This window comes from Podarcis bocagei, assembly GCF_964188305.1.
Source record: "Podarcis bocagei genome assembly, chromosome: 6".
Taxonomy (NCBI): domain Eukaryota; kingdom Metazoa; phylum Chordata; class Lepidosauria; order Squamata; family Lacertidae; genus Podarcis; species Podarcis bocagei.
Window position 1 is genome coordinate 65,738,338 of NC_138130.1, and position 16,437 is coordinate 65,754,774.

General features: G+C 42.7%; 1 protein-coding gene across 2 annotated transcripts; it reads left to right on the forward strand.

Annotated features, from left to right (window-relative positions):
- Positions 1 to 1,189: 1,189 nt before the first annotated feature.
- Positions 1,190 to 16,105, forward strand: PDZK1 (PDZ domain containing 1). Of its 2 annotated transcripts, XM_081199651.1 has the most exons (10): positions 1,190 to 1,376; positions 2,566 to 2,624; positions 5,048 to 5,259; positions 6,421 to 6,667; positions 7,869 to 8,005; positions 9,526 to 9,721; positions 11,140 to 11,336; positions 12,190 to 12,378; positions 13,628 to 13,927; positions 15,462 to 16,105. In XM_081199651.1, the coding sequence occupies exons 3-10, from the start codon at positions 5,050 to 5,052 to the stop codon at positions 15,519 to 15,521; spliced, it is 1,536 nt and encodes a 511-aa protein (XP_081055777.1). In that variant the 5' UTR covers positions 1,190 to 1,376; positions 2,566 to 2,624; positions 5,048 to 5,049; the 3' UTR covers positions 15,522 to 16,105. The 2 variants fall into 2 exon arrangements, with proteins under 2 accessions (XP_081055777.1, XP_081055778.1); XM_081199652.1 differs by lacking the exon at positions 1,190 to 1,376 and having other exon boundaries at positions 2,557 to 2,624.
- The last annotated feature ends 332 nt before the right edge of the window (positions 16,106 to 16,437 follow it).

The window sequence follows — 16,437 nt, forward strand, 5'->3', positions numbered from 1 at the left end:
TTTAGGGGATCTTTGCCTCCTGCAAACCCATAACGATAATAATAATAAACAAAGCAATACCTTTAAGCAGAGGTTGGATGATCATCTGTCATGGATGCTTTAGTAAGATGTTCCTGTATTGCAGGGGGTTGGATTGGATGACCTTCAGGGTTACCACCCAACACAATTCTATGATTCTGTAACAGTTTAAAAAGCCATGTAGATGGCACGTGAAGAAAGACCTCTGATTTAGACTAGCCTACCAGATGTGGAATATTAATGTGTGTTTTAATCTGTGTTTATCACTGATTTTAAATTTTTTTGAATGTTTTAAGCAGTTGATTTTATTGATAACTTTATTCTTTTTGTAAACCACTTTGAGGCTTTTCACAATGAAGTGGCACATAAATTTTGTGAAATAAATAATTTACACCACATTTGAAGCACATGAGAACTGTAGTTCACACACACACACACACACACACACACACACACACACACACCCCCTGAATTTTCCAACACCCTTAACAAACTACAACTCCCAATATTCGAGTTTTTGTAGGGGGGGGCAACATAGGCTTTAAATGCATGGGGTATGCACACAGCCTAGGTTTCAGAGTGTGGGGAACAAAATAGGCAGGTAAATTTCCAGGATTAGCAAAACAGATTGTAATCTCAAAGCATTCTAAACTGACTTTTCCACAGCCCCTCCTTAGAAATCTCTGAAGAAGTTGGCAATGCTTAAATTTCCTTGATCTTATGAGCCTAACCTAGTAGGAAGATTTTAATAACTGCTCTGTGCTATTACTGCCTGTGCCTTGTTTATCACTCTGCAGCACTTAATGGTGATTTCTTTTCATTCCGTTTTTACAACACTGTCTGTCAGAGCACTCTGTACTTTCATGGCGTTAAGCAAGCCAGTACTTCCCCTGCCCTCTTCCAGCCTGCAGCAGAAACGAAGGGCATCTCTGCACTCCAAATCTATTGCATATAGGTTTTATATCATCTTAACCAGTTTCATTTCTCCCCAAGGATCCTGGAGATTGTAGGGCTAATAATTCTGTTAGTGGCATAGTGATTGGAATTACAGAGACAACTACCTGAAGGCAGAACTTAAGAACTCCTTTGGTTCTCTTTTCTGGGTTAGAGATCCCTTGCTTTTTTCTTGCAGAACGATTCCTCCCAGGTTCCCTGGCGAGAGGAAATCACCACTAAGCCAGTTTAAGTCTGCGTTGGATAAGCCCTAAAGGTTTACAGGTGCTTCATGGGAATTAGGTCAGTAGCTTTGCTGGAAAAGGGACCGAGAGTGGGTGTGGATTCATCCAAGCAGTGCTATGGTCCTGGAGCCAGATATCAGCTCCCCGGTTAAGAGACCACAGAGGCCTCACTCTGGCAAGGTATGGGGTATCTCATTTTATTATATTCAGCATTTCAAAATATGATTGAGCGTGCGAACGAAAAGCTGATCTTATGAATGCATATTGGTGCTCTTATTGTGGGAGAGCCAAATGCCATGCTATTGTGTGATTATTTCTAGATATCTGAGATCAAATGTGGCCTACCCTTTTGGGGGGTATACTTTGATCTGCAAAGAGGGAGTAAAGATACAGTGTCATGACTGAGTAGGCCGGGGCCTTGGATTCTTCAGCCCTGATGAAATTGCCAGGTTGCGTTTTGTCTGCATCCTTTTTTTATATGAGATGCTTTTGATGAATTACTTTGCTGCAAGACCAGTTCTGCATAAGTCTTAGGTCCATAATGGAGTATCCCTGGTCCCGCTCAGCTCTGGGAGGGAACAGGAAGGGTGGGTGTCAACCATAGATAGGGCAGGCCCGCATCAACCCCCCCCCCCAAAAAAAAAAAAACACAGGATGAAAGATGACAGCATATTTGCATGTGCTAGGTCAGGGGTCAGCAAAGTTTTTCAGCAGGGGGTGGTCCACTGTCCCTCAGACCTTGTGAGGGGGCCCCGACTATATTTTTTTGGGGGGGGGATGAACAAATACCTATGCCCCACAAATAACCCAGAGATGCATTTTTTTAAAAAGTACACATTATACTCATGTAAAAACACGCTGATTCCTGGACTGTCTGCAGGCTGGATTTAGAAGGCAATTGGGCTGGATCGGGGGCCTTAGTTTGCCTATCCATGTGCTAGTTGATATGTGTAGATGCAAATTCAAAGAGACCTACAATAATTTAAAGTACAATAAAAATCTTATAGTGGGGGACATTCTGAACTGCTGTGCCTGCTGCAGCTCCTATCCCAGTGCTGAACATTGATGTGCAACTTCAAGGCCCCTGTTCTCCATTAGGGCTCTTTTAATTCGGACTTGGGCTGTCCTTTTAATTCAGAGTGAGACACGTGGCTGCTCTTGGCTGCGGTCCATGTGAGAATCTTGGCACCTGTGATGCATTACTAAGGAGGAATCCAAAGTTTCTGAGGAAAGCCCAATGCTGCTCAGCTGAGAGGTGTGGGGGTGGAGAAAAGATTGGTTATCAAGAAGGCGAACAAATGCAAAGAAGCCTGTTAAATAAATCATCTTTTAAATCAACCTTTGTTCATTTGAAATGTAGCTGTGCATACTGGTACAGCAGCATGAGAGACTGCAGAAGGAAATTCTGAGGGCAAACTACACAAGCAGGTAAGTTTTTTCCCTGACTCCTCTCCTTCCAATTTTGTAGTGTGTTTTTAAAAAAATGATTGCTAGATTTTGGGTCAAGGTTCCTGCCTTATCACTTTCATGTAACTCTGAGAGCTAGAAACTTGTGTGTAATATATACACAAATGATAAGAATCACAGGAATCCATCTGATTCCACATGCTGAAATTTTATTTATTTGTTTAGAGTTTCTCAAATTTGATTACACTATGTTTATTAAAAGTGTGTGCCCCTTTTCTTTCATTGTAAATTAGCTATGAAAATAAGGAATAAGCACACATTATGCTGACACTGCATAGATCATAGGGGAGTGGGATCATGCTTGCTGGCTTCCTAGCCTATGCACACCTGTAAATGAGCTTGCTTGCATTACAGGGCCCTGTCTATTCTGTTCCTGATCACATTTGGGCTCTCGCACAGGTTATGATGAACATTTGTAGAGGGCAGAGGTGGGACCCATGGGGTGATCCTACTCCCACCTTCAACACAACATAGGAAGACCCTATAGATAGTACTTGTCCAGCAAGTGGGCTTGTATTAAGCTAGAACTGCTAGTTTGTGGTTGGAGCTTTTTTATATAAAAAAATACAGGTATTCGTTTTATTAAATAATATGACTAGGGAGCCAGGGAATCAGCTGTTCAGTGGTAATTAGAATGACAAGAATAATACGTGCAGGGAAGCAGAATGCCACTTAGTCCAATCTTCCACTCATTAACCATCATCTCTTTACATATTAACTACATCATCTAGATTATAGTATACTACCAGCAAAGCAGAGGTGAGCAAAGTACACAATTATTACAGAGCACTGGAACTGCAGCATCATTACTAAGCTGCCCTGCTCCTCTGGAGTGGGGAACAGGTTCAGCAGAATTTAACTTAGCTTATTAGCCAACAATTATTTGTGGTTACCACCTACCCCTTGCCCTTGCACAGTGGGAGGACTCAGGCAGAGAACTTAGTCTTTCACTTAGCACTGGGCTTTGTAAAGAGGTTTTGCCCTTACCTCAAATAGAATTAGAGCTCATCTCTCCTCTGAGATCTCCCACCTGAGCCCAATGAGAATATTGCTCCATTTCTGGTTGTCCCCTCAACTCCTTCTAACAGAAGTGTAGTCAGTAAGAAAAAGAGAGAGAGTCTTCTCCGCTGTGGCATCTGGATTATGAAGCATTTGCCCCAGGGAGCTTCATCCGGCTGCCCCGCTCATTGCCTGCTTTTAAGAGGCCACTGAAAAATGTGTTATTTGAGTAGGTGTATTTCCCATGGTTGTTTCCCCCCTTCTGTTTTTATTCTTGCTGGTTAATTTTTTATTCCATTTTATTTAAGTACAATGTGTTAAGATAAAACACGATAAGCTGCCTTGAAGTAGGCATTTTTGCCTAGAAAGGAATGTGCATTTTACTATAAATAAACCTGCAAGCAGCATGCATGAGAGACTCCTGTTATTTCTTACCTTTTCCAAACAACAGTTCAAAGGCCTCTTTTCTCAACCCCTCTTCAGTTTACTGTATAGGAACTCCGGGAAAAGAGAGAGGATTTTTTGTGCTATACGCTGGATGGAGGGATGGTTGCCATTCATTTGTTCTGGCGACCAGATTTGTGGAATCCTGCCTATGAATTCTATGCTTTCTTTTACCATACTTCATCATATGCCTAAGATTTGCTTTCTCACACTGGGCTCATACTGCTGGCTCTGCTGAATATGCTGCACACTATCCCCAATTTCTGTGTGTTATCTATAGTTATCTGCAGGGGGAAAGACAACATGCATAGGCTTCCCCACTAAAGACATCCATGACTAGCATGTGGACATCAGGAGTACAGCTGAGAGATGCCATGTGGCTTTGAAAGCAGGATCAGTGGCATGGCCCCACTGCCCCTTGGACACACACATAATGAGGGAACTAAGCTGTCACTGTAAGAGATGCTGTGGTCCTCACCAACCCTGTGATAGCCTTGGCTAGTTGGTGATTCAGTCAATATGTGTTTGTACTGTACAAGAGGCCTGAACCAAGTGTGAGTTGCTATGTGAAAATGAGAGGGAATGACAAACAATTTTAAAAAATCATTAATGAGTAGCTTGTGTCTTTTATTCTAGTAATGTGTGGTGTCTACATAGTATTTTCAAAGAAAAACTTTGCTAAAGTGCTATGAATAATCAGGGCATCAGTTTATCTCTCAGAGAAAAATAATCCAGATTAATCAGTATCTTCTTCTCTGTCCCCACAAAAAAATCAAAACCTGGAATTCTCTCTGTATTTCTATAATTGTCCTGGTTCTTTTTATGAGCATCTTCTTTGGCTCATTTCACTGGACTAGTTTTCCTTAAACAAGGCTCTTTTTCCTTCCATGAGAATCTTTGCCAACAGAGTAATATTTATTTATTTTTATCCCTTGTGACAGAAATGATGTCTCCTCTTCGGCCCAGGGAATGCAAACTGACCAGAAAAGAGGCAGAGAACTATGGATTCTGTCTGCGCCTTGAGAAATATAAAACAGGGCACCTGATCCGGAATGTGGCAAAGGGGAGTCCAGCTGAGAAGGCTGGCCTGAAAGATGGAGACAGAGTCCTGAGGGTCAATGGGATTTTTGTAGACAAAGAAGATCATGGAACGGTATAGAACAATTTCATTTGGGGGCCCTTTCTGCTGCCAGACAAACAGGAAATATTGGTACATCATGCGGCCTGATCCCAGACTCATCAATTTAAAATCTTTACCTTTTCAAAAAGCTCAGGGTGCCTTACATTGATTTAAACTGATAAAACAACCATCAGCACCACCACCTTGATCATGTGCAGCAGCAATATTATTCAGCAATTGCCCGTCTCCTCTGTTAAAAGTCTGGCAGTTCCCAAAGGCATTTCTAAATCATAGAATCGTAGTGTTGGAAGAGGGACCCAAGGATCATCTAGTCCAACCCCCTGCAATGCAGCTATCCCATATGGGTATCGAACCTGAAACCTTGGCATTATCAGCACCATGCTCTAACCGACTGAGCTAACTACGATGAGGGACATGACTCCTTAGCCCAGGGGTGGCTAACCTGCAGGTCGGTGGCCTGATCTGGCCCCTCCAGCAATTTTTCTGCCCACCTAAGATCCTACCAGTTTGGGTGACATCAAAAAAGGGGGGAGTATGAGAGTATGGGATAGCTCCACCAACTTTTAGTCACACCCATCGTGGACATGTGGCCTCTGAGGGGTTAGCCAAGGGTGAATGTGGCCCTCAGGACTTAGCCCCAGGGCCATGACTAAAAAGGCCATGCTTCTAGCCATAGGAAACCTCTCTTTTCATGAAACATGCAGCAGGGCCTTTTAATATTGAGAGCAGCCTTAACTGGCAAGCAGTTTATACAGACTGAACTGCTCCCTGTGGCATGTTTGTCCCATTACATTTAATAAGATTTACTCCTGGGTAACCCATGTGCATAGGGCTGAAACCTTTGGGCATATATAACTTGCAGGTCTCCACTCACAGCACTCCAGTTTCCTAGAGAGGAATTGACTATTAAACCCATTTCTATCCGTAGTGTAGATATATCATTAGAGATTTGCTACACCAAACGTTTTCTGTTTCCCCCCTCCAGCATGGGCATCCCCTTATGGGATTCCTGGATTGTGACTACTGTATTTTGTCCCCAATATGTATTGCATGTATCCTTCAGTCTCCTTTGTCAGTAGGTCTCCTCTTGTACAAGGCAACAGGAAATACCTAGATGAGCTATTTGACTCCTACCTGTGATTACTACTGAAACGCTCGTTCTGCCCCATACAGGTGGCTGATTTAGTTAGGGAAAGTGTGGACTCTGTATCATTCCTTGTTTTGGATGAAAAATCTTATGAAGATGCACATAAGGAAGGGGTCAATTTTGAAGAGTTGGGTCAGACATTACCAGTCCAGCAGCAAGCAGAAAACACTTCAGTTGTGACAAATGGAGAACCTGGCCCAGTTACACATCCCCGCCTCTGCTATCTGGTGAAAGAAAAAAACAGCTATGGCTTCTCTCTGAAGACAACGGAAGGTGAGAACAATAAGCATAGACAATGCACATGTAGCATTATATAATATGCATTGTATGCATTCTGGAGGTGGCGGTGGGCTTGGTATTTCAATACAATTTCTTTATGTTGCTTTCATATAAAGCACATGTTCCCAAGCCCTTTGTTGAAGACCATTATTTGGATTGTGAGTTATCATGGTAATGATATGAAAAGGTATTCGAATTATTCTGAAACTCTGCTGAAGTGCCAGAAGGAACAGCACAAACCTTCTGGAAATATAAAGGCTTTGGTTGGAAACATTTCAGCTACAGGGACAGGCTAGCACATACATTTTCCCCCTACAGCTGATTCACACATCACACAGCATCTGAGTGTTTTTCCATTGAAATGAGATGTGTGGCAGCAGAGTGTAGCATTCTAGGGGGTGAAAATTAATTTTGGCAAATTTCTTCAGTGAGGGGTCTTAAAATTATGTTTTTGGGTGTGAGAAATACAAATCTTTTTGTGACTGGACAACATTTAGCTTGGTAAGTCTACATTTGATGAAGCTGTTTTTGGAAAACAAAATTTTACCTTCTGAAAATCTCAGGTAATGTGGAATAATAACAACAACTAATAATAATAATATAATATGACTGCAAGTACTTGGCAATGAAAGTGTCTTCCACAATAACAGCAAGAGAACTGAGGTGGATGCAATATATCTGCTTTTTGTCACAACTCTTAAAAATTATATGCAAGGGTATAAAGAAAGATCTCTATCTAGGTATTTTTACCATGTTTCATGCTGGCAGTCACTGGGACATTTTGTAACTGCCCAAGACTTATTCCTTTCAAGACAGGAAGCACTTACATTTGGCAATACAATCATAAGCCAGGTGCTAATAAACAATGGGAAAACAAGTAGTATTTAATAAGCAACTATTCTTGCTGGTGGCAATCATCAACCAGCATAAACAAGTATAATAATCTTCCCCATGGCAGTATTGAACATGGCATAAAGAAAGGTTGGGCTTCAGAGAGTGAATGGCTTCCCTCTTGAATTCCTGGGGCATAGAAAGCAGACATGGTTATTTCCAGTTGGATCACAAGTTTACTGCCATTTCATATGTTCCTTGAACAAAACGTCTCAAGTCTACAGGGCTCCTATTGTTATGCCATTGCTGAGTAACACAGAACATGGCGAGTTATTTAGATCTGTCCTGGTTCTGTCTATTCCAGGTCACAAGGGATTGTTCATTATAGATTTGGCCCCGCAAGGACCAGCTGCATTGGCCGGAGTGCAGCCCAATGACCGCCTGATCGAAATCAATGGAGAGAATGTGGAAAACGACACTCATGAGGAAGTAGTTGAGAAGGTATCTCCAAGCCTAAACCTCAAGACCTCAGCCTCCACCCTGTTCCTCAATCGTTGGTTAGGTTTCCCCCCACAGATCTAAGATTGTGGTCCTGAATGAATGCAGGCAACCATTTCCCCAGTGTTAACTCATCACAGTACAGTGGTACCTCAGGTTAAGAACTTAATTCATTCTGGAGGTCCGTTCTTAACCTGAAACTGTTCTCAACCTGAAGCACCACTTTAGCTAATGGGCCTCCCGCTGCTGCCGCTGCGCAATTTCTGTTCTCATCCTGAAGCAAAGTTCTTAACCCGAGGTACTATTTCTGGGTTAGCAGAGTCTGTAACCTGAAGCGTCTGTAACCTGAAGTGTCTGTAACCCGAGGTACCACTGTATGTATCTGTCTGCTTAAGCATAGGAACGTAAGCTGCCAAAGTCAGACCGTTGCTCCATATTACTTGGAATTATCTATATTCACTGGCAGTTGCTCTTCAGGGTTTCAGGCCTGTCCTACCTGGAGATGCCAGACATTGAACCTGGGACCTCCTGCATGCAAAGCAGATGCTCTACCACCGAGTTTCATTAAGCATGACAGGTGATTGACAGGTGGGTTGCCTTGGCCATCTGTTAAAGTTGGCCCCAAAAGATTTCCCACCTCTGCGGGTGGCGCTGTGGTCTAAACCACTGAGCCTCTTGGGCTTGCCGATTAGAAGGTAAGTGGTTCGAATCCCCGCGACAGAGTGTGCTCCCATTGCTCTGACCCAGCTCCTGCCAACCTAGCAGTTCGAAAGCACACCAGTGCATGTAGATAAATAGGTACCGCTGTGGTGGGAAGGTAAACGGTGTTTCCATGCGCTCTGGCTTCTGTCACGGTGTCCTGTTGTGCCAGTAACGGTTTAGTCATGCTGGCCACATGACCCAGAAAGCTGTCTGTGGACAAATGCCAGCTCCCTCAGCCTGAAAGCAAGATGAGCGCTGCAACCCCATAGTCGCCTTTGACTGGACGTAACTGTCCAGGGGTCCTTTACCTCTGCCTATACCTATGTGCTTCCCATGTGAGTAATGTGTGAACAGAGCTTTTAGGCAAGGCTTATTGCATAGCCTCTAAAGTATTTAACAGCTAAAACTTATTTCTAATAGTTTCCCCAGCCCAGCCCATCCACAGGGCTGAGTGACTGGTGTCTAGCTGTCTACTGTCATGCCTTCCACTCAAGTTGCATAAGTAGTAGATCTAGTGCTGAAAAATTTGTGTTAGTGTTAAGTACTCAGATCCAAAGTGAATAAATAGTTGGGGCATGTCTGAATGTGGAAGAGCAATCAAACATACACTCCAGACACTGTAGGATTCATAAATGCAGTTCAGAACAATTTAAGCCTCACTTATGAAAATGCCATTAGAAAAGATGTTTTGTGCTGACTAGAGATTTCCAAGGTCACCTCATCCACATCAGCACTTTGCATATAAAATGCTCCTCAGCCCTGTCCCACTGTTTGACATGGCTGAAGTACTACCTCTAAGCATTGTATGTCTGCGTTCCCAGGTGAGGAGGTCTGGAAATCGACTTGTGTTTCTGGTGTCAAATAAAGAAACTGATCAGTATTACAAGAGCCAGAACATGCAGCTGAGGAGAGAAATGGCAAGTTTGAAATTATTACCCCACAAACCCCGAAGGCTGGAGCTTGCAAAAGGAAAAAATGGTTATGGATTCTACCTGAGAATGGAACAGAATGGTAAAGGTATGATCTATCTATCTATATATCTTATAACATTTATGAAACACCTTATCCCATACAAGTGTGATTAATACGTGCCAACAGTGCGACGCGGCAGCTAAAAAAGCCAATGCAGTTCTGGGCTGCATCAATAGGAGTATAGCATCTAGATCAGGGGAAGTAATAGTGCCACTGTATTCTGCTCTGGTCAGACCTCACCTGGAGTACTGTGTCCAGTTCTGGGCACCACAGTTCAAGAAGGACACTGACAAACTGGAACGTGTCCAGAGGAGGGCAACCAAAATGGTCAAAGGCCTGGAAACGATGCCTTATGAGGAACGGCTAAGGGAGCTGGGCATGTTTAGCCTGGAGAAGAGGAGGTTAAGGGGTGATATGATAGCCATGTTCAAATATATAAAAGGATGTCATATGGAGGAGGGAGAAAGGTTGTTTTCTGCTGCTCCAGAGAAGCGGACACGGAGCAATGGATCCAAACTACAAGAAAGAAGATTCCACCTAAACATTAGGAAGAACTTCCTGACAGTAAGAGCTGTTCGACAGTGGAATTTGCTGCCAAGGAGTGTGGTGGAGTCTCCTACTTTGGAGGTCTTTAAGCAGAGGCTTGACAACCATATGTCAGGAGTGCTCTGATGGTGTTTAATGCTTGGCAGGGGGTTGGACTCGATGGCCCTTGTGGTCTAATCCAACTCTATGATTCTATGAAAAATTATAAAATTCATTAAAAATCGCATTTGTGCCACGGCTCTCCATTTGTGGAATACACATTTATATATCAGGCAAAAATATTCTTCTTCAACCAGGCCTTTGACTAACGTCCTATATCCTTTTAAATGTGCTCGTAGGGAGGGAGGGGTTATTTGTTTGTTGTTGTTGTTTTCTTGTTTTTATTATGTATTTTGTGTTTTTTCTCTTGTAATTTTATGCTGTTAACTGCCCTGAGGTCTACAGATGAAGGGTGGTATACAAATTTAATAAATATATAAACAATCACCTTCATTCAACAAAAGGTAATTCAGCAGCAGCAGCAAAAATAACTGCTAGACACCCCCCCCCCATATGACTGTGTGAACAGATGTGCTTTATGCTGTCATCTTAAAAATGGCAGGTGGGGATAGAGCATTATTTATTTAGTCTAATCCAGCCTGGATCATCTAATGTTCTTAATAGAAAATGATTTTCCTGAGTTCATAATCAAACAGAATTCGGATCTGAGAAATCTGGAGCCCAATCAATTTCTCTCCTTCGCCTGGAAAATGCTGCAGTGCCATTTGGCTGCTAGTGTAAATCGCACTTCTTGAGAAGGCAGCATTCTGTGAGGTAGTCAAACAACATTAAAAGCCCTAAGCCACAGGTATGGTCTTAAACGAAAACCCACTAAGGCACTTTACCAAGTATCAGGCCTTTCTTATTTTTGTGTACAGGTCACTTAATTAAGGACATTGATTCTGGCAGCCCTGCGGCCGAAGTTGGTCTCAAGGACAATGACATCCTGGTGGCTGTCAATGGAGAGTCGGTTGAAGCACTGGACCACGAGGCTGTTGTGGAGAAGATCAGGAAGTCTCGTGAAAAAACTGTGCTGCTGGTGGTGGATGACGAAACCGACGCCATGTACAAAATGGTAACAGACACACTTGCGCACAAGCACAACTAACTTGGAAGTCACATGATAAGCAAAACGATGGGGGTAACCAGATGGCTGCAGCTATCTGTAGTTACATAGTGCAAGCATAGAAATTACTTGCATATGAAGAGAATGCCAACTTTAATTCTTTTTATAAGCAAGTTTCTACGTTGGAAGGATTAGCCTGAAAGTCTGGCGGAGATTCAGAAGCCACAGGTGGAAGCTGAGAAGGCTTGGCAGGGTGTGGAACTTCCTACATTGCTATATTTTCCCTCCCCTTTTGGCAAAATGACTCATACCAAATTAGCAAATATATACCAGCTCCTCTTTTCCTGGTGAGGAATTCTGATTATCTGTATGCAAACTTTCGATTTTTGAAAAATGCATGGAATATTGCCAGCTGAACATATAGGCACCAAGTAGGTATAAATGCATTTATATTACTTTGCTTATGTTATAAATTGTTGGAGGCTATTTGTGTGTTTTTTTGAGGGGGGATAGATATAAAGTATTTAATGACATGACTCAAAGCAGAGTAAAATGTTCGCTCTTTCTTCAACAGTTGGGAGGGTCAAAATGTCATAGAGGCAGTTTATTCCACCCACACAAGTTCCTGCATCATTCTCTTCGGTGTGCTTATAAATTGATAGGATATAGGGAACGGAGGAAAGGAGGGACTGAATGTGTCATCTGCTATTACAGAAGAGAGAAGCAAGAGATTTGCAAATATTTAGTGGCAAATATTGCTCTTTATATCCCAAAATGTGTGAGGGAGGTTTTATCGTCACGCGGTGTTTGGTAGCAATGTGTATTTTGCAATAAATGCTTTTTTTTCCTTTTGGTTACTAAGGCTAAGATATCCCCATGCCTCTACTATCACACAACACCGGTGCAATCTCCATGTGAGGCTGAAGTGCCAACATGTCATACGGCGAAAGAGCATCACAAGCCCAGACTCTGCTATCTAGTAAAGGGTCCCAGTGGCTTTGGCTTCCGTTTGAACGCCATCAAAGGTTTGCCTGGCCAGTTCATCAAAGAGGTATTCATTTAATCCATATGCTGGTGAAATAAACATGATGCCTAATATGAGCAGCAGTTGCCCAACCCTTCAGCTCCAGAGGTGCACAATGCAGGGACCACTTTCAGTCTAGCCTTGCCCCAGACTTGCACATTACCCACCCCAATTTTTGCTGCTGCATGGGCCACAAGGAGGAGCATGAAAGACTCATGCACAATATTAAGAGTTGAAAGAAGCTTTTAAAAATTATTTAAATTTATATAATTACAGTTATAGCAAAAAGTCACCCATTCTGTGCATATATTACATCATGCTTAGGTTAGACATCAACGCCAATTCTTTTATGATGCAAATTCTGATAAAGAATACAAGGAATCAAAGTTTTCTAAGCAATTTGTATTATTTCCTCCATTCCATAACTGTTTAAATCACATTGTTACTCAGTACTGTTAAGCCCCAGATTTTTTTTCTCACCACTGATCTATTGACAGCATTCTATCCATTTTTCATGCCACAGTAAGCAGCTGCAAGCATATGAAACCCCAAAGCTGTGCATTGCACAGTATCTTGATGTTTCACGAATTGCCACCAGAAATCGACAGCCAATTATTTCTTTGACATTCACTTGAATTCCATCCAAATCTTGCAATGTCTTATTCTCATAGTTTTTTAACTTCACGTCAAACCTTCTCTCGGGACCTTATCCATTTCTGTGCTACCACTTCTTTTGTGCCACCTGCTAGCTAAGAATGTGACCATTGATTTTGTTTTCAAACTCCCATGCTCTAAATCCGCATGTGAAAATAAATAAAAGTAAAAACCGCTCTCTGAAGCATCACTACAGCTGTTCTTAAAAGAGGGTGGGTAGCGCTTCAGAGTGAGTTTTGGCAAAGTGCTGTCTGAAGAGCTCCCCCAGCTAAAAATCACTGTAGTCATATTTAAAGGAAGGTTGGGGTGAGCTGGGAGGGGGCAGGCTAGGGGTGGGTGAGGTGTAAAGGGAGTAGGGGTTGGCCAGGTATGGGGGAATGTATTGGCAAAGAGGCTGGCAGGTAAGTGGAGTTGGTGAGCACAGCAAGCAATGGCAACACTCCCTGGGAAGGAAATACCATCTCACTATTTTTAACTATTGCATTTCATTAATTGTATCTTCACAATGTACAAAGCTTCCTAGCCTGTAGTAATTTAGTGGTCAGAACTACCCCTTACCATACTCTGCCCACCCACTCTCAAGCAATAAAATGCCTGGCTTTTTAATACGATATAATTTCAGGTAAAGGAGGGTGGCCCAGCAGAAAGAGCAGGGCTGCAAATCGATGACATCTTAATAGAAGTCAATGGTGCAAACGTGGAGAACGAAGATTATGACGATGTCGTGGCAAGAATCCATGATGGTGGAAACAAGCTGAAACTAGTAGTATGTGGGGAAGAAGCTTATCGGTACTTCAAGGCCCAGAATATGCCCGTCACTGCCCCCATGGCAGATCCACCAGACAGCAGTAGTGACCCTCCTGCTTACACAGAGATACAAGCCCCAGAGCCAGATGGACCATTGCCAGAACCACGAGAGAGGGTGAGTTACCTTATTTATAAAGGCTGAGGAAAGGGATCTGCTCAAGGTTGCAGTCCTAAGTTTGCTTATTTGGGCAAAAACCTACCGTATTTTGCACTCCATAAGACACACTTTTTTCTTCCTAAAAAGTAAGGGGAAATGTCTGTGTGTCTTATGGAGCGAAAGTGTGGTCCCTGGAGCCGAATTGCCCAGGGCAAAAAGCAGATCATGCTCTCTTTTTTTTCTTTTTTTTTTTGAAAGAGGGAAGTGGGTGTTGAAACAAAGTCGCTGATCTGCAAGCGATCGGGAGGGAGATAAGGCTGCTGGTAAAGGAGGCTGCCGGGGGAGGTAAAGACAGCAAACTTGCAAGGAGAGGAGACAGGAATACTAAAGCAATGAGGAGAGAAATTAGAAGAAAGGGAGGAGCAAAAAACTGCTCCCGCTAAGGAAAAGACACTAAGGCAAACTAGAGGGAAGGGGGTGTTGAAAGGAAGCAGCTGAGCAGCTGATCGGCAAGGGATTGGGAGGGAGATAAGGGACTCTAAAGGAGGCTGCCTGGGAGGGGGAGGTAAAAGCCCTTGGATCCTCAGGATTTTTGCATTGGGTCACCCCAAATTTACCATCAGATCACATGGCATGTCCATGGCTACAGCCTATATAAAAAAAATCACACATACACTGTTGTGTGGGCCCACAATGGCGCAAAAACGTGGTTACAAAGCATGGATCCACACGGATCCTCAGGAGTTTTGCATAGGGTCACCCCAAATTCACCATCAGATCACATAGCATGTCCATGGCTATAGACTGCACCAAAAAATCACGCACCCACTGTTTCGTGGGGCTGCAATGGCGCAAAAACGTGGTTACAAAGCACGGATCCACATGGATTCTCCAAAATCACCGTCAAATCACATGTCTGTGGCCACAGCATGAACCACAAAAATCATACATCCACTGTTTCGTTCAGATTTTTTTTTTCTTGTTTTCCTCCTCTAAAAACTAGGTGCTTCTTATAGTCTGGTGTGTCTTTTGGAGCGAAAAATACGGTGAACTAAATCACTGGTATTCTGTTCCAAATTTATATGGCTAGGTTGCAAATAAGTGGTCCTATGATTTGGCCAGAACAACTATGGACATGGCATGGCTGGGCTTATGCTCAGACTATACTTAAAGCACAGAATGACTCAGCCTTGTGGTTATACTGCTAATAATGCTCAGTTATTGCTGTTTCTTCTGACCTGGTTTGCACATAACTTTAAGCCAAACCATGGCTTAGCGTGAACAAGCAAATGTGCTAGTTGGGGGGGGGGGGATTGTGCCCTCAGCACTCTTCCCCCAGCTCTGCTGCTGCTACGCTCCTTAGAGCTAAGCTATGGTTTGGCTGAGTGTTACACCTGAAGCCATTTTTTCTGGGTTTCCTGCTCTTGGTTTGTCTCAAGGCCAGAAATTTGCACATTTCCTTGTTCGTGCAAACTGGGCCAATATTCTAGACTAGATCAGACTGCTGCTGGGAGCGTTTCTTTCTTGTTTACTGTTTTTTTTCTCTCTCTAGGCTAACTCGTCGTCCTCTTCACTCTCAGTTGCTTCTGAAGATGATGATACCAAATTGTAATGCCAGGGGCAAGTACCTTCCCATGGTAGTGCCTAAAAAGGAATAGTATTCTGAAGCAGAGTTACAAATATTACTGCTTAGAAAATGTTGGCTACTCTCTTGTGCATGCTTACTTGAAACAAAGGCCCATTGAACAAACAAACATGTATAGGATTGGGCTGCTAGATAACATGGCTTTCAGGTGAGGAAGGGATCCTACTGGATTCCTACCTCATTTTTGTTAAGCTGCAGGCTTTTTCCATGTGGACCAGGACTGCATGCATTAAGAATGTTACTGTGTTGATTGCAGCCAAAGCTTCCTAACGGAAAATGGTGAGTGAATACCTACCATGCATATGTACACTTACTATATCCCAATTAAATCAATAATCATTCTTATTAACATTTATTGCTCATATAATTTGAACCATTAACCAAAGCAAATATTAATGTGTAGTCATTTTAGTACAAACTGATTTTAGGCTTTGTTGCCCAACATTTGAACACTTTGAAAATACTGCAGTGTATCAGTTATGCACTGGCATATCTACATTGGTTGCTTTCACAGTATTAAGTTTAAAATAAATTGTTTCACAGTAGTCTGATCTGTGTCTGCAGCATTTCTGATATACAGAATGTGAAAGATTCTGTTCCTTCAACCTACCATTTGACCAGAACCCTCGCCCAACTTTTGCCTCTTTCTGATGAGGTCAAACAAGGTGCCTTAACAAAAAGGTGAAGCAACTTTAGACTGCAAAATGTATACACATGAAGGTTTTTATTTCAATTTTTATCATACTTGCTATCCTTTTTTTATTTCCCACATATAGTAGATCCCTTGACCTCCTCTAGCAACCCTCACCCAAATCTTCTACAATTCCAAACCTTCATTGATGCATTCTGCCCCCTTGCTGCATCAGGTGGTCTTTCACCTTTC

Bases quoted from the DNA above. Each gene is read 5' to 3' on its own strand.
- PDZK1 (XM_081199651.1), top strand. From the start codon at position 5,050: ATGATGTCTCCTCTTCGGCCCAGGGAATGCAAACTGACCAGAAAAGAG. The intron at 12,379-13,627 runs GTATTCATTTAA...ATATAATTTCAG, and splicing joins CTGGCCAGTTCATCAAAGAG to GTAAAGGAGGGTGGCCCAGC. The intron at 13,928-15,461 runs GTGAGTTACCTT...TTCTCTCTCTAG, and splicing joins TGCCAGAACCACGAGAGAGG to GCTAACTCGTCGTCCTCTTC.